General features: G+C 42.7%; 1 protein-coding gene across 1 annotated transcript in view; it reads left to right on the top strand.

The window, feature by feature from the left end:
* The first annotated feature begins 3,369 nt into the window (after positions 1 to 3,369).
* Positions 3,370 to 22,974, top strand: part of FLT3 (fms related receptor tyrosine kinase 3) — a 101,019-nt gene continuing 81,414 nt past the window's right edge. The window contains exon 1 of the mRNA XM_053309596.1: positions 3,370 to 3,516. Coding sequence (XP_053165571.1) covers positions 3,486 to 3,516 — 31 coding nt within the window. The 5' untranslated portion in view covers positions 3,370 to 3,485. The remainder of the gene's footprint in view (positions 3,517 to 22,974) is intronic.

The following is a 22,974-nucleotide window of genomic DNA, read 5'->3' as shown; positions in this document are numbered from 1 at the left end:
GAAGAAAGACTGTGGGGTGCAAGTGGATTTTTAAAATTAAGTAAAATGAAGAAGGAAATGTCCAGCATTACAAAGCAAGAGTGGTGGCAAAGAGATTCTTGCAAATATATGGGGAAGATTATGATGAGATATTTACTCTTGTTGTAAAACACACCTCAGTAAGGAAACTCCTAAGTATTGCAGCAGCAAAGAAGATGCAACTGGATTACAGATGTGAAAAATGCATTTCTTCATTAAAACATCAAAGAAGATATTTATATGGAGCAGGCTCCAGGATTTGTGGAACCTGATAAAGAAAAACTTGTATGTAAGTTGCAGGAAAGTATTTATGGACTAAAGCAGGCTGCAAGAGCCTGGAATGTCAAATTAAACCAGTTGCTAGTCAATGAGGGATTTATCCAAGGAAAGGCTGGCCCTTGCCTGTACTCGAGGCTCAAAGACAACAGATGGACCTATATACTTGCTTCCGTTGATGATCTGATAATTTGTTATGAAAATAGAGAGGACAGCCTTGAAATAATAAAGCACCTGAATAGTGAGATAGACGTACCTGTAAAAGAACTTGGGCCTGTTTTGCACTATCTTGGGATACACGTAGAGAGGGAAGAGGATGGAAGCTATTTGTTTAGCCAAAACCAGAAAATAAATGATTTACTAGAGTATTTGGGACTTACAGAGGCCAAAGAAATGAGTACACCTATGGAAACAGGTTACCTAAAACAGAAGTTGGAGAGTGAACTTCTGCCAGACAACAGTGAGTACAGGACAGTGATGGGGAAACTTTTATATGTAGCTATGATAACAAGACTGGATATAGCTACATCAGTAGGAATCCTGAGTAGCAAAGAAAGCACATCCTGCAAAGATGACTGGATTGCGGTAAAGAGACTAGGCATGTACCTAAAAGGCACAATCCATCTAAAATTAAAGTTGCCTGCTAGTAGTGGACCCAAATTAGTAGGTTATATGGATGCAGACTGGGCTGAGGATCAAACATATTGGACATCAACCAGTGGTTATGTATTCTTTTATGGTGGTGGTGCAGCAGTCAGTTGGCAGAGCTGCAAGCAATCAATAGCTGCTCTCTCATCTACTGAGGCAGAATATGTATCTGCCACTCAGGCATGTCAAGAGGTGTTGTGGCTGCACAAACTAATGTTGGATTTCAACATAGACGAACCAAAACCCACTGAGATGTTCGAGGATAATCAAAGCTGCATCCAGATCTCACAAATGGAGAAAATTAAATTTAGAACAAAACACATTGAAACAAAATATCATTATGTGAGGGATGCACAAGAAAAATGACTTGTAAAATTGATATACTGTCCAAATGAACTGGTAGCAGATGTGCTAACTAAGCCGTTGCCCAGGGATCGTTTCAAAACCTTGAGAGAGAGGTTGGGACTTATAGACTGCAGCATGAGCCACTGAGAAGGAGTGTTGGAGCTAGGACCCTGGCAGCATCAGTGTTCCGCTGCAACATCTCATAGTGACCACTGCGGGGGAGGTTAGGGTCATGGATAAAAGTGCTCGACTCCTCCCACCTTTGTTCTTCCACTGTTAGTCTCCATTTTGTCTCTCTAGAGATGGCTGTTTGTTTTGGTCTCTCTCTTCAGCCATGAGCTACAGCTGAAATTAAACTGCAGGCTTTTTCACATGTGTTTGTAACCTTTTCTTTAAATAAATCCTTGTAGTTCTTCAATACTAAAGAACTGTCTCAAGACCTCTTGCTTTGCTGCTTTCTCACCAAACTGGTTTTGCTTTGCTATTTGGGGACGGAACTGCCATTCTTCCCCTACAGTTTAAACTAGTATTAGTAATAGAACAGTGGGGTCCCCCCAAAAAATCTGCTGCCCTAGGCAGTTGCCACTCCTTGCCTCGTGGAAGGTCCACCCTTGCCCAGCCCAACAAGCCCAGTGACTGATTGGTGATCAGCTGCCTGCCAAAATATGGGCTCTAGTAGATGCCTAATTGTGCCACCAGCTAGTGCTATTATTAAAATGATGTACTGTATATATCACTTTTCAGCCAAAAAGTAAAAAATTCTTAAAGGGGTTTGCATAGCAAGAGATATACAAAAATGGTTTACTGTCCCAAACAGGCTCACAATGTAAAAACACACAAACATTCAGAAAACATCATTAACAGCCGCTGACCAGAAGCAATGCTAGGTTGAACCAAGACAGTTGCTCTCTCCCTGCTAAATATGAGAGACAACACTTTAACAGGTGCCTCTTTACCCAAATTAGCAGGAGTCTGAGTTAAGGCTGTGTGACTAGTTCGGGAGTAAAAAAAGAATTACTTCTATCCCCCTGGGAGAGAGAAAGCAAGCAAGCAAGTAGGAAAGAAAGAATCCCTTTTCAAAGATAAGCTCAAGAATTGCCACAACTTTATTTCTAGCATGGTGGTGAAGTAAGGAGAAATTCAGTGGTTTAATGTTCATGTAGGAAGCTGCCTTCTACCGAGCCAGGCCATCGATCCACCGAGCTCACTCTTGTCTCCACTGAATTGCAGCAGCTCTCCAGGGTTTTAGTCTTCCACAGCTATATCTGGAGAGGCTACAGCTTGTACCTGGGACCTTCCGTATGCAAAGCATGTGCTCTGCCACTGAGCTAAGGCCTGTTCCCAGACAGATGTGGCACCGTACATTGTACCAAAGCGAAGTACTGTACTCTGAAATTAATGTTAGGATAAATTAAAGGTAAAGCGTGCCTTCGAGTCGGTGTTGACTCCTGGCAACCACAGAGCCCTGTGGTTGCCTTTGGTAGAATATAGGAGGGGCTTACCATTGTCATCTCCCGCACAGTATGAGATGAAGCCTTTCAGCATCTTCCTATATCGCTGCTATACCAGCAGGGATTTGAACCGGCCACCTCTGGCTTGCTAGTCAAGTCATTTCCCCACTGCGCCATTAGGTAAATTAGCAAGGATAAATTACACATGTTTTATTATTTATTGTTCTTTCAAAATTATTGTTCTTTTAAAATTATTATTATTATTTTATTTTAGTGTCCCTTTTCAATTAATTATTGCTGTTCTTCATGATTGTTCTTTTTCACATCATTTATTATTAATATTAATATCATATTATTGGTCTTTTCCAAAATATTATTTTTTTACCTTTGTCAAAAAGCTTATTATTGGTCTTTTTCATTATTGGTCTTTTTCAAAAAGATTATTGGTCTTTTTCAAAAATTATTATTTATTGCTCTTTTTAAAGAGCGAGAGAGAGAGTGCAAAAGGAAGCAGCCAAAGTGATCTTTTATCCCTCTTGTGGCAGCTATTTCCTTGTAAGTATATTCATGGGTATAAAATTTGAAGAAGTAGTGGTTTTACGGTACAAAGGCTGGGTGCTCTACAAGAACTGCCTCCTGAAAGAGTGAGGCTCTTGAGAGAGGCACCTGCAGGACCCAGATTCAGCCCCTGAGACTTGTAAACCAGAAGCTTCACTCAGGCGGGGAGGTCTTACAGAACCACCAACTATGCTAAGCAGAAGCCAGCTACCTTGGCTTGGTATGTATAATGGCACTTACTTCAGTGGTACCAGTATGGTGGATGCAGCAGGCTCCCTGCTCTCTTTTAACTACAAAATGTCCATTTCTCCTTTCCTCCCTAATCCTTGCATCTTCCTCTCTCCTTGCTTCCATTCCTTCCCCCTCCCCATCTCCTACACTCATTCTCTCCTTCTTGCCACATTATTCATGCCCCATGTTCCTATATTTCCACCTCCTTTGCCTCCTCCACCTGTTTTTCCCTCTTTCCCCTCCATTCTCATTGCTGCTTTCCCTTCTCTCATTTTGCCCCCATTGACAAGGGAAAGATTGAGGAGTTTGTTTCTCAATATCAAGAATGATTACAGTGTGTTGTTGGGCTATAAAAGAGAGAAGGTGATGGTTTCTATTAGATCAGCTTCTTTTGGGAAGGCATAGAACTGATGGAAACTATCAAAATACATAGGGATTTTCACCTGACTGGCTGGACATCTAGTACACTCTTGGGTTAGATTTGTGTTGTGTTGGTTAGGGATGCAAAGACAAGAGTGCATAATTATGAGAAGAATAATTTATAATGGGATCGTTGTAGTGATGTTTGACAAATACTGATGCTCTTTCTATATTGATACTCTTTCTGCAACACTGTTAGGAGAGACAGTGATTCACAGTGAAGATACCAAGTAACTTATTTTTGGCCTTATCTTTGTGACCGTTTCAGTGAAACTCCAGTAGCAGGTTAAAATCTCACCCATTTTAATTAAAGGGGGCATGGAGGACAATCTCAGGCACCTCCTTTCTTAACTTCTTTCTTAACCTTTCCAGTAGGAAAGTCACTTGGCTACTATTTGACTGACATCACAATCTCAAACATTTGTGCAGATATATTTGCCCACAGCGCTGACATAACATCCCTGCAATGCCAGCATAACATCACAATTTGTTAAGGGCACAGCACTTGGGAAATGCTCTCTTATGAACTTATCCGCTCGTTTGCTTCAACATGTCTCAGAACCTGAACTAGTGCTGTTGGTTTGCCTCATACTAGGACATTCAAGAAGGTCTGCATACTCTGAACTCAGATAAAAGTGTCAGCATTTTATTTATGTTGCCTTGTACAGCACAGTCCTCAGTGCATTTACTCAAAAGTAAATTCCACAGAGTTCAGTGTGACATAGTCATATTAAATGTACTTAGGTCTGCAGTCTTCGTATCTCTTCAAGTTCTGAGTCTAGTTCAAAGAAAACCTTATCCAGTACTGAACTGGGGTGTATTTTGCTCATTTTAAAACCAAAAGATGTAAATCAAATTATGTTGGGGGAAACTGCACCTGGAAGAGCATGTCACTGAGGGCTTTGCTCTTTTAGACAGTCTATTACAAATCAAAACGCACGGCTTTTTAATCTTCAGGTTAGGTAGTTACCACATTCTCATGTGAAGCTTTGCAAGTTCAAGGGAGCTAAGTTATTTGCCAGGCTGAAGAACTAGTAAAGGTCTTGTTACATACAGTGCTCTGCAGTAAAGGAGCTTTTTCTGATTCTGGAGAATTTGATTCTGTATATATTGATCTGAGCACTTGACGTTTAGGTTGACTCCAGAGACCTATGTCCAGAATGGCCAGAATGCTGCAAACTCCTTTGGCTATGTTCACACAAATAGTGACTTCAGGTTTAGCAGATTCTTAGTATAGGAACAAAGGAAGCTGCCATCCACTGAGTTCAGGAGTGCAGACAGAGGGAACGCTTGAGGAGCAACTCCTCACTTGAATTTAAGTGGCAGAGGAAAAACACTTTTTGGGGAGAAATGCGTTTTATGGGTTGGAGATATGGGTCATTAGGTTTGGCTGGAGGCAGTAAAATGAGGGGGACTCCTCAAATGCTTGGGAGGGAACTTGGCAGGGGATCTGCCTTGGTCCATCTAGCTCAGAATACTCTGCTCTGACTTGCGACGCCTCTCCAGGGCTTCAAACAGAAATTTTTCTTAACCCTACATGGAGATCCCAGGGGTTGAACCTGGGAATTTCTGCATGCTAAACAGATGCTCTGCCACTGAGCTACAGCCAATGGCAGCACCAGGGGGAAAAAATGAGGTTGGGGGATACAGAAGGGGCACCATGCATTTCTGGGTGGGCAAGTTATGTCCCACATGTTGGCTTTCTGAAACAGAAAGGGGGCTGCAGGGGCAAACTACTTCTTTGAGGGGGCACTTGCCCACCCTTGCCCCTCGCTTGCCACACATTGCCCCTCTGGAGCCCCCCTTGGCTACAGCCCCAACCTGTACTATGCTACCCACTGAGAGACAAGTTGAAACAGTGATTAATGGAAGAAGAAGAAGAAGAAGAAGAAGAAGAAGAAGAAGAAGAAGAAGAAGAAGAAGAAGAAGAAGAAGAAGAAGAAGAAGAAGAAGAAGAAGTTGTTGTTGAGGCTCATCCTTGCCTGGAAGCCTTTACACTCTAACCTCAGAAGCATGCACTGTCTCACCAAGTAGGCTGTGGTGAGAGAAATGCAGACATGACATCCTCAGAAGCACTCTGTGATTACCTCAGTCACTCCATAGCTGAATCCTGAGACAAAAATTAAGTTCTAGCCTAGGGACTCAGACCACACATATCCTCCAGCATTGCACAGATAAAAACAGAGACATGCTTACAGATCCCCATTCTCTTCCAAACATTTGCCATAACATTTCCATGACCACCATTCTGTATTGCTGTGTGCTGGATTTCTTTACTGTGGATTTCTTTACTGGTCTCCACTGATCCAAAAGGAAGATGGTGCTTGTTCTTTTGGTTAAAGATATACTAGAAAAACACAATTTTCTGACAATATGCTGTCACAATTCAAAATATACAGCAGAAATGCCAGTGTGCTTATATGCATGCATATATATATTAGGAACAAGGTGCATCCCATTCCAACTCAGAGACTTAACTTCTAAAGAATCCCAAAAAGGTATAGCAACACACATTAACACAATTATTATAATGCAGCCTCAAAAGGGAAAAACAGGAACAAAAGAGGGAGAGTAATTTCTCAGGCACAAGTGCTAGGCAGACATTTTTGAAAAAAATATACACACTGTCCCCGGTAAATAGAGACAGCTGGAGTGTATACCCACAGGCTTGCAGTCTGAGTTCTGATCCTAGTTAATCTGAGAAAGAAGCAGGAATATACATTCCCATTTCAAAAGGAGTGTGTTCCTCTATTTCTGAATCATTTGATTCTGAAAATAAGATCTTTTCCACCTTTCCAGGGGGCATCTGGAAAGAACTAACAATTTGTAGGGAGGTGGCAGAAGGTTATTATTACTTTTATTATAATATTATTGACAACATTTCTGTACCATTTTTCCACAAAAAGAAGAAGAAGTTCTCAGCACAGTTTACATAGAAATAAGGAATAAGGAATAAAATGGTTCCCTTTTCCTAAAGGGCTCACAATTCAAAAAGAAACACAACATAGATACCAGCAGCAACCACTGGAGAGATGCTATATTTGCTGAATAGGGATAGTTGCTTTCCCCACCCCCCATCAAAATATAAGAGTTACCACTTTGAAAGATGCATCTTTGTTCAGTTAGCAGCAGTTTCTGTGTCTTTCCCATATTTACATGATATTTTGCTGACAAGTAGATGCAGTGAAGCGGGAAAGCTTAACCTGCTGAATTTCTGTTTGCTGTGCAGCTATTAAGGGCACAGAAATTGTCTGGGGAAAAATACTGGCAGTCCTAGACTTATTCTAGGATAGCCTTCCATGAATGCATTGAAACTGGGGTTCCCCCCCTCCCCGGCAAAGTGGAGCATGATGTACATATTGTACTATTTACCTGAAGCCAAGACTCTCTCTCTTATTTTTTTTTAAAGTTCCTTGATATTAGAAATGGTCTATTTGGGTAAATATGGTAAGAACTGTATGAACACTGTACCTGTGTGAACCTAACATAGGAACATAGAAAGCTGCCATATACTGAGTCAGACCATTGGTCTATCTAGCTCAGTATTGTCTTCACAGACTAGCAGCGGCTTCTCCAAGGTTGATGTCCTTCCCAGAGCGGCTCCGTCCCCTTAGGGGAATATCTCACAGTGTTTACACTTCTAGTCTCCCATTCATATGCAACCAGGACAGACCCTGCTTAGCTAAGGGGGCAAGACATGCTTGCTACCACAAGACCAGCTCTCCTCTCCAACATCTGGGAGCAAATTGGTTCTTTCTGAATGCCCTGCCAAGCAGCAGGAGCAGCTTGGAGAGAAAATATTGGTGGTGGTGAAGGGGAGAAAGGATCATCCTGGAAAAGAGACTTCTGAGTTACAATCCAGGAGTCTCTTGGGGGTGGGGCCATAGCTCAGTGGTAGTGCATCTGCTTTGCATACAGAAAATCCCAGGGTCCTTCTCTGGCCTTTTGGAGTCTGGAGAAGGTGCCACAGTGGAGACGCATATATCATTTCTACAGGCTGGTTCTCACGATCCAATCAAAGTCAGAGGAGTGGCCAGCTAGGATTCCAGAACATCCAAGAATGAATCATGTGGGTGGGGTGGGAGGGGGAGCCAGTTGGAGGCCTGGGATGTGATTGTGTGTGAGAAGGAATCCCAGTGGGGCAGCATGAGAAGCAGACCTCCTCACCTTTCATCAGATCCTAGACCACCAATGTTGGCTGCCAACACTAGCCGGCCAGGATTCCTTCTCACACACAATCACTTCCCAGTTTTTGTTTGTTTGTCATATTTTTATACCACCTGATATATACATCTCTAGGCAGTCTACAAATTTTAATATTAAAAATCACAAATTAAAATACATAAAACACAATAAAAACAATATAAAACAAGTTATTAAAATTAATTCTAATTAAAAGCTTGCGAGAACAGGAGAGTCTTGAGGGTCTTCCTGAAAATAAACAGAGGAGATGCTCTTATTTCAGCAGGGACCGTATTCCAAAGCCCTGGGGCAGCCACAGAGAAAGGCCAGTCCTGAGTCGCCACCAGACGAGCTGGTGGCAACCATAACAGGACCTCTCCAGAAGATCGCAAAAGGGGCCAGGGCTCATAACAAAGGAGGCGTTCTCTTAAATAGCCTGGACAAAAGCAATTAAGGGCTTTATAGAGTCCCCCATTACGTTCCCTGATCGGCATTTCCCCTACCCACACAATCTCACATGATCCATTTCCAGGCTGGCCTTTCCTGAGAACCAGCCCCATATTCTGCACAGCACCTAGCACCTTGCTGCCGCTGCTAAATAGATGCTAAGCAGCAGCAGGTGATTGGATTGCCATCCAGCCAACTTTACCCTCTTGGCCTGTGGCCAGAATTGGAGGTTGTGGAATCAGAAAAGAAATGAAGCTAAGCTGGTTTTGCTGACAGGTCCGAATAATGAGCTGCCGTAAGGATGTATGTGTTCTAAGTGCCCCATGAAGCCAGGGGCGTAGCAGTCTTGGAGGTGGTCCAGGGACACAGACTGTTTCACACTCACGCTAGCCACACCCCCTGCATTGGTATCAGAGGCACCACTGGGAGGGAGGCTATGCAGTCCCTTGACTTTTTTCACTGGCTGGGTGTTTTCTCTCTCTGTCACACACACACTGAAAGCACTGGCTGGGAAGGATGGTATCCCCGCTTCCCAGTACTGGATTGGTATGTGCCTGACACTGATGCAGTGGGAGTAGCCAGCACTGGGAAGGGCGAACGCTTGGCCCCTCACCTGCTCGCATCAGCTTCATTCACTGGCTCCCATTGCTTCATTCACTGACTGGGAGTAGGCAAAGGGCTGCACCTCATGCTTCCAGCCAGTGAGTGGTTTGTTTGCTGGCTGAGTGCTTGTGTGTGTGTGTGTGTGTGTGTGTGTGTGTCTGTCTGTCTGTCTCCTGGAGCAGGGTCAAGGGTGTGCTGTGATGGCCACTGACTCAGAGACATTTGTTAGAACATAAGAACAGCCCTGCTGGGTCAGGCCCAAGGCCTATCTAGTCCAGCATCCAGTTTCACACAGTGGCCCACCAAATACCTATGGGAAGCCCACAAGCAGGAGGTAAGGGCATGCCCTCTCTCTTGCTGTTGCTACCCTGCAACTGGTATTCAGAGGCACCTTGCCTTGGAGGCTGGAGGTGGCCTATAGCCATCAAGACCAGGAGCCATGGATAGACCTGTCTTCCATAAGTTTGTCTAAGCCCCCTTTAAAGCCATCCAAGCTAGTGGCCATCACCACATCCTTTGGTGTGCTGTGGATCTGAATGCCTGTGGTACTACCGAGGCATCTCCCCTAAACAAAAAGCATGCACAAGTGACTGTTGTCATTGCAAAATAGACCAGAGGAAATGGGAGATTCTCATGTACAGAAACAAAGCAACATATATTTAAGGTATAGCTCATCAAGGCTACTGAAATACCTGAGAAGCCTGATGCTGCAGTGGTAATTTCTTTTCAAACTAAATATCTTGCGTTGTGAATTTGCCAATCCCAATTCAGCAGAATTACCGCCCTTTCAAAAAGCCCATAAAACATACCAGAGCATGTTCAGGCACTGGAAAGCTGCCAGCATTGCTAAATTAGAAAACATCCAGAGGCAGAGTCAAGTTTGATCCTGACTATCGTCCTTTCACCCTCCCTCACACCACACACTCTCTTTTGCAAAACCAGCAACGTTATCCTTTGAAGCTCATTTCTACTGAGATTACCTGGCAAGCTAAAGGGGGCTCAGTTCTGTATTGATCACCACACACTCTAATTTGGTTATCTCCTACCATGCGTGGCATCTGTATGCATTCCACAGACAGAAGAGCTGCTCTACATGTGCAAACCCACATTGGATCCAGATTCATATGGGGAAAGGACAGAGTTGCGGAGTCCATGAGCCAGGCCCACACATTTTGGTCCTCAGTGCCATCTCAGGGGACGAGTGCTCATAGTGATTTTTGGCAACGTCTACCCCCCTCGAGATGGAAAACAGCTGATAGCATAGTTACACGTACAGCTTTCTTTGTGTTACCATCTTTCTTTATCCCTGCCCCCAAACTATTAGGGACATTTTTGCACAGAGGAAAGGGTTAGGGGTGTGCAAACAGGTTTGACGTCAAGCGTGTTCAACATCTAACCGGTTCAGTTCGACCATTCGGGGTCGAACCGAATCACTCCCGTTTGGTCCGACCCCGGACCAAACACCCCCCAAAGTTCGGGGAATTCGCAAACTTGAATTTGTAAAATAAAAAATGTATATTTGTAACTTTACTCCCTTCAGGGCAGTTCCTGGAGATGGCCGGGGTGTGGGGTGTCTGTGAAGGTTTCTCCTCACCCCACTTACCTTCCTCATGCCCCCGCTTGCCCTTTTGGGTGCTCTTTGGCCAGTTTTCAACCTTCACCCGGCAGCCCGGTGGCCATTATGGAGGCTGCGCACCTGCGCACATGGCATTTGCAAGGCCCGGGCCTGAACTGACCAAAGGCGGCATGAGGGAGGCCAGTGGGGGGAGGGGGAACCTCTGCGGGGGCCCCCGCTGCCTCCAGTAACTCCCCCGAGGGGAGTAAGAGTAAAAATATTGTTGTTGTTTTTAACTAAAAATGGTCCGTGAACCCCCACAGACCAAACCGGGGGAGTTCGAGGGGGTGCCTAACCGGGCTATCCGGTTCCATGCACATCCCTAGTTAGGGTTAGGGTTAGGATAACAGAGAACACATTGTTGCACTCTCCCCATTGAGTAATCTTTGGAGGACATTCCTGCCAATTTTCTTTTCCATTCTGACAACATTGATAACTTTTTATCGTAGTTTTTGTGTTTTTACAACCTTTTGAAAACTTTTGAAAAAGCATTGCGAATATGCAGATTTGATGGGCAGGTCAATAAAAGCATGATAAGACAATGAAAGCTGAAAGTATTGCAATGATATTACCTCTTTTCCACTTCTAGGGTGTAGAACTTGTCAAAAATCATAACAAGCATTCGTCCCTCCACGTGTACTAACGGATTTGTCTTTCATACATACAATCCCTCATCTGGTGGTGACTTGGGAGTGGGCCTTCTCTATTGTCATTCCTGGGCTGTGGAATGCGCTCCCTATATAGACATTTGTGGCTTAACATCTTTACCAGCCTTTAAAAGAGATCTTGGGACACCCTTTTTTAGCCCAACTTTTAGTCATCTCTGAATGTTTTTTTTAATCCCTGAATGTTTTACATTTTTAATTGCTGTCTAAATTTTTTAATTGCTGTAAACTGTGAATGTTTTAATATTTTAATTGTTTAATAGTTGGTTTTATTCTGTTTCTATTGTGCTTTATTTTTGTAAACTGCCTAGAGCCTTTGGAGTCAGGCGGTATATAAATTAAATAAATGAAATAAAAATCCCAACGGGGGTTCCCTGCTGCACATAGCCAATAAAGCTTCCCCCATGCAGATGGTGAGAGGAACATAGCAAGCTGCCTTATATCAAATCAGACCACTGTCCATCTAACTCGGTATTGTCAACACTGACTGGCAGCGGCTTGTCCAAGGTTTCAGACAGCAGTGTTTTCCAGTCCAACCTGGAGATGCCAGAGACTGAACCTGGGGCCTTCTGCATGCAAAGCAGATGGCAGGTACATAGCTAGGGGAGAGTAAACTTGTGTTCACCCCTCTCCCCAGTAGCTCTTGGACACGCCAGCCACACACCCTGCGTGTGATGTCACACAGCCAGGGGGCGTGGCCAGCACCCAGAAAGGCCAGAGCAGTCCTCCAGAGCTCATTTCCCAGCTGGATTCCTTGTCTGCTGGATATCTTCTTTGAGGACAAATAAATCCCCCAGCCAGCAATGAAGACAGCTGGGAAATGAGGCCACTGAAGCAAGGGCCCAGGGGTGAGCCGGGCGGCTCCCAAGAACTGGGCGACTCAGGTTCTTTGAACCCCTGGCAGACGCTCTACTACTACCGAGATACAGCCCCATCCCAGTAGAGAGGGAATGCAACACTCTCAGTGAGCAAGCAGTGTAGGAATGTTCACTTGCACCCTCAGATGCAAAAGGCCAGCTGCTTTTGAACTGTGTGACCTTTAAAAAATACATTAGCATATCTATACTTATACCGTCCATTATGAAGAAAATCTCCACAAACTGGAAATCAGTTTTATGCAAAATATGAAGAGCTGTATTAATTAAAATAAAGCCATTTTAATTAAATTCTATACATACTGTATGTCTGGCTACTTATACTTCTCTCAGGACATTATAGATAGTAAAAGGTAAAGTGTGCCTTCAAGTCGATTTCGACTCCTGGCGACCACAGAGCCCTGTGGTTGTCTTTGGTAGAATACAGGAGGGGTTTACCATTGCCTCCTCCCACGCAGTATGAGATGATGCCTTTCAGCATCTTCCTGTATCACTGCTGCCCGATATAGGTGTTTCCCATAGTCTGGGAAACATAACAGCGGGGATTCGAACCGGCAACGTTCTGCCTGTTAGTCAAGCAAAATACAAAGAATAGAGAGATGTCATAACATGCTGCTGTAATAGGCCAGAGTCTTTTAAAGGATACTATTAAAATGCTTATAAACTGTTTCACAATTTGTGTGAAATGGTTGATTAAGTTAGCCAAGACTTCCTTAACGCATGCTTGAGATGTTTGTTTTGTAAAGCTTCCCCCTGCGCTCTCTAATTCAAAACATGTTGGGATTCTTGGATCAAATCAATCTGTGTATACTCAAAGACATTTGTTGCCATCTCTATACTGGTCCTAGTATTTGTCACTGTTTGTGCATTTAATCATGGCTTCAATTGTTATTGCACAACATCTCTTAGCATTTTCATAGTTTCTACCATGAATAAACTATTCCATGCCTCTGAAGTACCTCGGTATATTTCTGAGTGCCAGATGTTGAGGACATGCAATAGGGAAAGGCTGACTCCTTCATATCCTGCTTGTGGGCTTGTTGAGCACATCTGGCTGGCTGCTATTAGAATGCTGGACTCAGAGGTGCACTTAGATAATTTTGGAGCCTGGACCTAAAGGCCTTTGGAGCGCCCCCACCACCACCACCGCTGCAAGTTAAGCATCATCCCCCTACACACACATACACACACACACACACACACTGACAAACGCAGTATTTTGAACACATGGGTTCTTGAGAGCACAAACAGCAACTGAACTCACAAGAATGTAAGAATATAGAACAGCTATATTTATTCTAATATGCAGTAGCAGAAACATTTTTAAATGCAACTTAACATATTCCCATCCCACTTAATTCTTTCCCCATTCCCCGCTCTGTCTCTAAAGCATCCAGCACAGGTCATAATCACACTTGTCCACTTGGTGCAGTATGGGCCAGAGGCGACCACGCCACCCAGGGAAGACCAAAGAGGATTTGGGGGGCCCCATGGGGTGTGGAGGCCCCGAAGTCCAGGGGTAAGAGCACTACTGGCTGGACTAGATGCATTTTTAGTTCAACCTCTGGATGGTTCTTACGTGATAGTCTTAAAATCTTTCCGCTTAACATATTGGAAAGTAAAATCAATAGGTCAAAAACATTTCATACCAAAGGGGAAGTCTGTAAGGTCCTAAAATGACAAAGAGTATCATTTCTTCAGTTGTTGGAACGTTATTATTCAGCTTGCATTTTCGTTTCTCCATTGTAGACCTTTCCTTCTGGCAGGTATTGAGTAAAGTATTGAAGCTTTGGCCAGCATACAAACTGATGTCAATAGTCAGGCAACATGGATCATTGCCTAATGCCCTTAAGGCATTGTACAAGGGTACCCGGGCATGATTCCCTATGCCTGTGCTGGCTAGAAGATGTAAAATTTCCCATTTGCATTTTGTGGTGCATTTGCACCGACACCCTCAAAATGGAGTAGCTAGCTCTAGCAGTCACTTCAGCTATAAGGTACTTCTGCACCATTCACACGGACAACTGAATGAGGAGTTTAGCTATTCCTTTTCACTTCTACTGAGATGAAGTTATTGCTGAAATTACTGCTTAAATAAACAACTGTTGTTTTAGAGGATTGGTACTATGTATCCAGGGCTGGATTATGACCAGTGCCCTAAACTATGTCAAGCTTAAAAGGCCCCAGAGCATTGCAAAACAGGTCAGAAATCCCACCACGAGGCATCACTAACCCCCCACTCCACCCACTTGCCATCACCACACTACTCACAGTTACAGCACTGTTCATCTGAAGAGGGGGACGCTGCCTGTAATTTTATTTATTTATTTATTTATTTATTAGATTTGTATACCACCCTTCCAAAATGGCTCAGGGCAATTTACAGCATGATAAAAACAATTAAAACAAGTTAACAATTAAAAGCAAACTATTAAAACACAATAAAACCAATTAAACAGCTAAAACTCCTGGAAATCAGGGCAACAATTTAAAACAATTAGTCAGTCATTTAAAACCCTGGAAGCACAGCATCCTTCCAATGACTGTTGCTTGTGTCTATGTTATGTATGTATGTATGTATTTATTTTATTTTTACATTTATATACCGCCTTTCGTTAAAAGACAACCCCAAGGCGGTTTACAAAAGTTAAAACATACAATAAAAAGGCAATAAAAACATCAAGCAAAAAATATAAAAACATATAAAAACAGGCATAAAAACAATACAACAGATAAAAACACACAGAAGCAGCAGTAAAAACGATTATAGCAATAGCAATAGCAATAGCACTTACATTTATATACCGCTCTATAGCCGGAGCTCTCTAAGCGGTTTACAATGATTTTAGCATATTGCCCCCAACAAAAAGATTATGTAAAAGTTATGTTTCTTCTTTAGATTGTAAGCCCTTTGGGAACAGGGAGCCATTTTATTTATGGATTGATATCTATGTAAAACGCTTTGGGAACTTTTGTTGAAAAGAGGTATATAAATATTTGACATATTGTCGTATTGAAACCAATAGAAGAGGGCAACCAGCAAGCCATAAATTCTAGAGGTTGTGGTCCATTCTGTGGAGGGAGATCCTTTGCCTTGCTGACTCTGACAGCGGCATCTTCACAAGAGAAGGAGTGACCAAGCCAGGGGTAGATGAAGGCGAATGAGACCAAATTGCACCTCTCAAGACAGAAGACATTAACTCAACATTAGCTAGACCTCACATGAAATCTCACACAGAGAAGTTTTTTTGTTTTTGTTTGTTTGTTTGTTTGTTTGTTTGTTTGGAATATGTCCAAAATACTGTTGGATATCTTCAAATTTTTCTTTGTAAAAACTCAGCCTTAAAACCCCCCCACAAATTGTACGTTTTGCTGATGAATTTTCAGATAATAATATTCAAGGTCCAAGGAATGGTCTGAAGGCATGTAATACCAAAGACACATCATCATAATAACTGAAGGACCATCTGTGCCTATGAACCTGCCTGTTCTCTGAGGTCATTGTCTGGGGCCCTGCTCCAAATGCCCCTGCCTATTGTTTTTTTACAGAATTCATGGTGCCAATTCCCCCCCCCCAAAAAAATAAGTTAAAAACATTTTTATTTTCCTAGGCATTTGGCAAATGTTGATTTTAAAACGTGCTTGTTTTATTGGTGCTCCTGTGTGTGTTATACTGATGAAGGTTTTATATGATATTTTGCTATGTTTACCCAAATCCAAGACTAGGTTTTTTACATGTTCCTTGCATTAGAAATCAGGTGATTGTTTCAGAGTGCTCCTCCTTTCGGGCAAATACAGGTACCTTTATTTTTGAAGGGGATCATCTTATATTCAGAGTCTATATTTACTCATTGTTGAGTAAATATGGTAATATTGGCTTTCTGTCTGTTTAGATCTCTTTGTGTATGCCATTTAGGGGCTTTTTCAAAAGATCAAAACAGAATATGCACATTTTCAGTTGCATGTTGCACAAGCAGAACCTATTTCCTCCATGCCCTCCTCATCACTGCAGCCTCCAGAATGAATGGAAATATATATTTCTGAACTAAGCAAAGTCTAGATCTGGTCAGTACCTAGATGGGAGATCAGTTTGCAACTCCATACATACCACTCTGAGCTCTGATACCTACATACATACCATTCTGAAAGAGGAAAGGTCGAATATAAATGAACATTGAATGTGTCAACTTGCCAAATTCAGTACTGTCTTATCTTCCTCCATGAATGCCTCTTCTAAGACTGGGTCTGCCACCTGCTATTTTTATATGTACTTGTATTAAATAATTAATATTATTTATTAATCAGACCTCTAAGATTTATCCAAAACGTACGTGTGTGTGTGTGTGTGTGTGTGTGTGTGTGTGTATCTCAATTCAGAGTTAAATACCATCTGCAGAATATTTTATAAAAATTCTCCTTCAAATTCATCCATCCTGGCTATTTTGGATTAAATTTACAAAGTACCTTCCATTGTTTCAGAACTGTGTACAACAATCAGACTTGCAGTTTACAAGCAAGCATCAGGGAGTGCTAGTATATGCAGTGAACTGGGTGAAAGAAACTGAGCTGGTTGCTTCCATGCAGGTGCATTGAGAAAGCAGCCTAACAGAACTTTCCAACTAACTGCAACGGTGCAGCAGGGAAACAGCAGTCTTAGATGCCCTCCCTTTCCCCACGAAGCCCTCTGTACCACTGGAAAAAATGTCCCAGAAGGTTCTAAAAATATCTCCTCAGGGTGATATATTTAGGTAGCACAGAGGGGGAAGGAGAGGGCATCCAAAATGACCACTTCCCCACTGCACTGGTACAGTTAGTTGGTAAGTTCTGTTGGGCTGCCCTCTCACTGCATCCTTGCCAGTGCTGTAGCAATGTTCAGACAGCCTATGTTCTAAACACAGCTGCCACCACAGCCACATCACCAGTATCCTTTCTCCTCCACCACCCCAGGCCCCATAGCTCCTCCTTAGCAGCCAGCCGCCTCCATGGTGGTTCACCTTTCCCATTGCTGGGCCTCTATTCACACCCTCCTCCTCTCCATTGTCTCTGCAGATATGGCAGCAGCAGCTCCTAAAGCTCCAGACTCCTCAGTGATGGCTCCTGAGCTTTCCCCAGCAACTGTGTGCTATGAAAACATCACAGCTTGACGATAGGCACTGGGCTGTGATGTCTTTAGCGCCAGCATCCAGGCAAAGCTAGAGATGTCGCTAAATACTAGATGCAGGGGAGCAACAGCAGGAGAGAGGGTATGCCCTCACCTCTTGCCTGTGGGCTTCCCAGAGGCATCCGGTGGGCCACTGTGTGAAACAGGATGCTGGACTAGATAGGCTTTGGGCCTGATCCAGCAGGGCTGTTCTTATGATGTTGGCTTCATGCTGAGTGCCCTTGAGGTGAAGTTCATTCTGGATTCCCTTGATGTCTTCATGACTATAAGAACCTTTGTGGTCTAGTAGTTATTGTTTTGGGCTTGGATTGTGAATGTCTGGATTTGAATTTTCACCTGGCACGTGAAGTTCACAGGGTGCCATTGGACCAGTCATTCTCTAACCATTTTCTCTCACTCCTCAGGGTTGTTGTGACCCCTGAACAACTTGGGGAAAGGGTAGGATAATAAACAAACAAATCGAATGTGGAAAATAATGAAAGAAATCTCATTAATTATTTCCAAAGGAATCAAAGGCTTAAAAAACAACAACCCTAATTTTGCATCTTAGCCTAGGATTAAGGTTTAAAGCAGGCCTGCACAACTTCAACCCTCCAGATGTTTTGGGACTACAACTCCTATAATCCCCAACCACTATAGCCAATAGTCAGGGATGATGAGAATTGTAGTCCAACATCTGCAGGAGGGCCAAAGTTGTGCAGCCCTGGTTTAAAGCTTGTTTTCCTAAATGACATTTTGTCTTTATTAGAAAATGGAATGCCAAATTTCCTTTTGGATTTGAGAAGAAAACTGGTTTTGTTAGAGTAGGCTTGTATAATGTACATGCTCAGAGAAGCAAATGAATATATCAAATTTACACACATTTAGCTAGCTAGATAGTTCAATTTGTATCTGGAAAGCTCTGAGCTGTATATGCTCAGTGCAGCAACAGGTTCTCCTGCACAAACCCCATTGGAATGAATGAGAGCTGTGCAAGAGAACTACCATACTCCCATTCATATGTATAGGGACTTCACAATAGATTGTGGTCATTGAATATTAGTCCAAATAAAAAGGTCTTTTATGTTGTATATTCTACATAGAATAGGTGCAGCAAGACGTTCTGGAAGCATGAGGTACCTTCTGACAAAATTCTAACAAAATTCTACCTTTATTAGAAAACTGAATGCCGGGATTTCATTTGCATTTGAGGCCGGAAAAACTGTCTTCATGCATGTATAACTGTACAGCTTTGGAGAAGCAAATAAATTTCAAAGGGTTGCATAAGTATTTAGGTGACACTCTCATGTCTGCAGCCAATTCCGTGACGAAATCATACAAAGAGAGGCTGAATATAGGTTGAACAGCACATTTTGCATATTATGAAAACGTCTTGATTCAAAGAGGTCAAAATTAGCATGGGGATTGTGTCAGCTTTGCAGTATGAAAGCCCCCAATGATCGCAATGTCATGCTTGCCGACTCTAGGTTGGATTTAGCACATAATACATCGGGAAGTCTCAGACTAGTTTTGCAGATAGTGCTTAAATGGGTTGTTTCCCACACCTGTAATTCAGACTTAAAACTTTTGTTGGCTAGAATGTGCATTTGGTTTTGCAAAGTCTTGTCTTCTGCTTTCTATGCTGCATTGTCAATATCCAGAAGTGACTCCTGATTTATTTAGGTAGGGAGTAGATAGTGAAGTTCTCAACACTATTTCATTTCTTTGAAATAGACAAGCAGATAGGAAGTGTAATTAGGTCAGGAACTATAGAAGTTATTGAAGGAATTTAAGCAACTGTTTGCCCCTAAGATTCTTGATCATATTCAGGATTGTGGGAATTAAAACTGGCGTAAACAAAACACATGCAGAAGTGAAAGCAATTGGCAGATGATCTCTTAATAGGATGGTGACTCCTTTTGTCCTGGCTTGGCTGCTCGAAAAACTTCCTAGTATTGGTTTTCATCAATGCCTTCCCACACCCCCTCATACTCCAACATGCCACTGCAATTTGAAAGATCAGTTGTAAAGAATACCAGACTAAAAATAAACTTGTTGCCTGTTGCTTTTCTCAAAGCTCTCTAGTTCCAACATCATAGTACATAATAACAGAACTGTGTTGTTTTGTATACCTCTCCCTTTAGTTCTGTCCGGTGTGGGGAACTATACATGTAGCCTTGCATACTGGAAATCAACTCAGTTCTCAGTAAATCATGTGGACAATTTTCCACTCTTAGGTAAATCACGAGGACAAATTTCCATTCGTCTTTTGCTTGAGTTATCTTCACCTTTAGATACTATTGATCATTCTGGTTTTTGTTATGCTCTTTGGGTTTTAGTGTACATGTACTTTCTTGGTTTCACCCTTCTTTTTTGGAGCACTCTTTTTTCCTATATCTGTTAATGATGTTTTTTCTGTCCCATTTCAATTGACATCCCTCAAGGATTTATCTCAAGCTATCTGCTTCATATCTCCTTCTCCTTTGTCATTCTTCAGTATTCATTATCACTTCTGAGCCAACAACCTGAGTTGCTAGGGAGAGGTCCTCCTTTCTGGGGGATCCTCAGAGGCAGTTTCAAACAGGGTATTTAAGAGGAGATTCTTCATTATTGGTGGGTCCTCAGGGGGAATTTCAGTGAGGGGATTTTCATAAAAGCTCTATGGGGTATTCCTTGTCTCCTGGATTCCTTTTAAACTCTTCAGCTACGGCTTTAGGATCAGGAAATGAAAACCAGACACTACCTTCTGAAACTCTTCTTTTTACTTCTGTTATCTCTTCTTTTTCTAATATATTTATAATAATAATATATTTATTGTTAATGTCATAGAGAATGAACAATCTTAGTAAACGCAATTTTTTTTAAAAGACCTAGCATTTAAGGCTAAGTAGCTGGTCTTTCCTTCTTTTGTTGTGTTTTATATTGTTGCTTCTCTCTCACTCTGGGCTATGCTTCTATTCTTCCTTACTTTCCCATCTCTTCTTTTATTCAAATTATTGCATGACAAAAACACACCAAACAAACCTGTAAATATTGCTAACATTAAAGGGCCCTTTTGTACATAATGGCAAACCATGGGTTGAATGGACCCACAGCTTGCCTCCACACACCCCTGCGTGTGCTCTCAGATGCTACTGGAGGGCTATAGGCTGCCTCCAGCCTCAAAGGCAGGATGCCTCTGAGTACCAGTTGCAGGGGAGTAACGGCAGGAGAGAGGGCATGCCCTCAACTCCTGCCTGTAGTCTTCCAGCGGCATCTGGTGGGCCACTGTGTGAAGCAGGATGCTGGACTGGATGGGCCTTGGGCCTGATCCAGCAGCGCTGTTCTTATGTTCTTATGATCACAATCCCTGTCTGGAAGCTTGCAACAGGGGTGAGACTGGCTGCGTGGGCTTCCTTTGACCCTGGAAGGACAGTCCACACCAGGCAATAACATGGCAGTCCGTGGGACCTTAACTGCGGTTGGGAGTTTAGTCCCAATCTGGATGTAACGGAGGAACGCACTCCTGGTTGGGTGAGTGAAACTCATTACACAATGAGGGTTCATTCCTAGGCTTAGGGCCAAAACTGGATCTGCGGTTGGGTCCGGGAACCATGTTTCTGATAATTCAGACAACACGGGTGGTGAAGCTGAGGTGAGTTCATCTCCAGTTTGGCATTATGTTCAAAGGGGGCCTTTATCTCTTTCGATTCCCACTACTGACATTTGCTGGGGAGTTTGAAGTAGTTTCATAGAGACATGACTTCCCATAATGTACACACATAGTGTTTTGTCCCATTGCTGAAATAGCTTTTGCAGATTTTTGAAAGAATGAAAAAAACCTGTACCAAAAATGAAATGTAATTACCAGAAATAAAATTTATAGTAGTAGTAGTAATTCAGAAAGATTTATAAAGTAGAAGCAGCAATCTCTCATTAAAACCCCTTTCTCTGAAAAACTATTGTCTGCCTCACCCTAAATCCTAGAATTGTAGCCCCAAGGGAGCACAATAGGTAATGGACTCTATCACCACTGGCAACTCTGCCATTACTACCATATTTACCTGAATAGAAGGCAACTCTGAATTTAAGACAATGCTATAAAAGAGAGGTTAAACACAAGTTATACCTGTAATTACCCCAAAGAAAGAGGACTCCAAATTTAAGATGAACCACTCATATTTAACAGGAAAGAACTGAGGGGAAACCTCATCTTGGGTTTGGGTAAATATGGTAGCTCCAGTCCTGCTACCCTCCCTCAGTTCACTTTCCTCAAATGTGGATGTCTTCCATTGGCTCTGGCTTTCTGCCAGCGAAAGGACATATCTCAGAATGATGAAGTCTGCTCTGCTCAGTAGCATGGCCCAAAAAGATTAATGATATTTGCAGTACAGCTCCTGAGATCAATAGGCATTGTGCTTCCTAGAATTTGTGTTAAGGTGGGTGGGCCATCAGGGAAGTGGAGGCAACTCTGGTCAACAGTCGGAAAAGGCATTTGAAAACATGTCATTGGCGGCTGCTGTTCCAGTTTTAAAGCAGGCAACATGGAAAGCGGCTCAGGCTGAAAGAAGCCCAAACAAATGCAAAAGAGCATCTCTATGAATAAATGAGAACAAAAGGATTTGGAGTTTCACAGAGAGGCAAAGTTTCCATGTGAAAGTTGTAGTTTCACAAAAGAGTGGGGATGTGGGCAAGGCATGTGTTTGGAATGCCTTCATTTTACAGCCAGATTTCTCAAACTGAAAGCAAAGGCGGCAGCCCTGATGTGGTGGCACTTCCTACATTTGGAGGCTGCCAGAGCTGATGAAACGCAGGGGCAGACAAAGCATGTTTGAAGGTGCTCAAACCAGAAAAACCCAGGGAAGCATCAAGGCTTTGACATGAAGGGTTTTGTGTCCCCAGCCCAGGCCAGTACTAAACACCATGATGCTCCTGGGGCTAAGACCCAGTTTAGATAAACAGCAGCATCTCACACGAAATGTTCTTAAGCTGGACCACTTCAGACTGTAGATGAGGAATCACATGAATCTTTTCTTTCTCATATAAAAAACCCTTCCTGCACATAGACAACTAGAGAGCAAAGAAACTTGTTACAGTCTAACTTTCTCCCTGAGATACTTGTTTTCTACATGCAAGGATTATTCCTATGTGGCTTCTGAGCACTGATGATCCTGAACATCATGCATCATGAAAAGAGAATGCAGGAGTAGTAGCCAGATGTTTTTGCAGCTTCACATTGAAGCATCTGTCAATAATGGCTCTGCCATATTCACTCTAGCCATGTAAAAGGCTGGAACTTCAAAGACTGCTGGCAATTGGTTCATCCACAGCTATTAATTTGTGAGCAACTATTGATGGAAGTTACACAAAAAGAATGAACTCAGAAACTGTAGCTGCAGTTTTTTGCCTAAACTCTTCCTTTCTTTTAATCTTTTCCCCTTCATCATATCAACAGATATTCAGCTGAGCTAACCACTGAAGCTTGCTTATTGATATTTGCTTATTAGGTTTTTGATTCAGT

The sequence above is a fragment of the Hemicordylus capensis genome, chromosome 3 (assembly GCF_027244095.1).
Source record: "Hemicordylus capensis ecotype Gifberg chromosome 3, rHemCap1.1.pri, whole genome shotgun sequence".
NCBI lineage: Eukaryota > Metazoa > Chordata > Lepidosauria > Squamata > Cordylidae > Hemicordylus > Hemicordylus capensis.
This window is presented reverse-complemented; position numbering and strand designations above follow the sequence as displayed.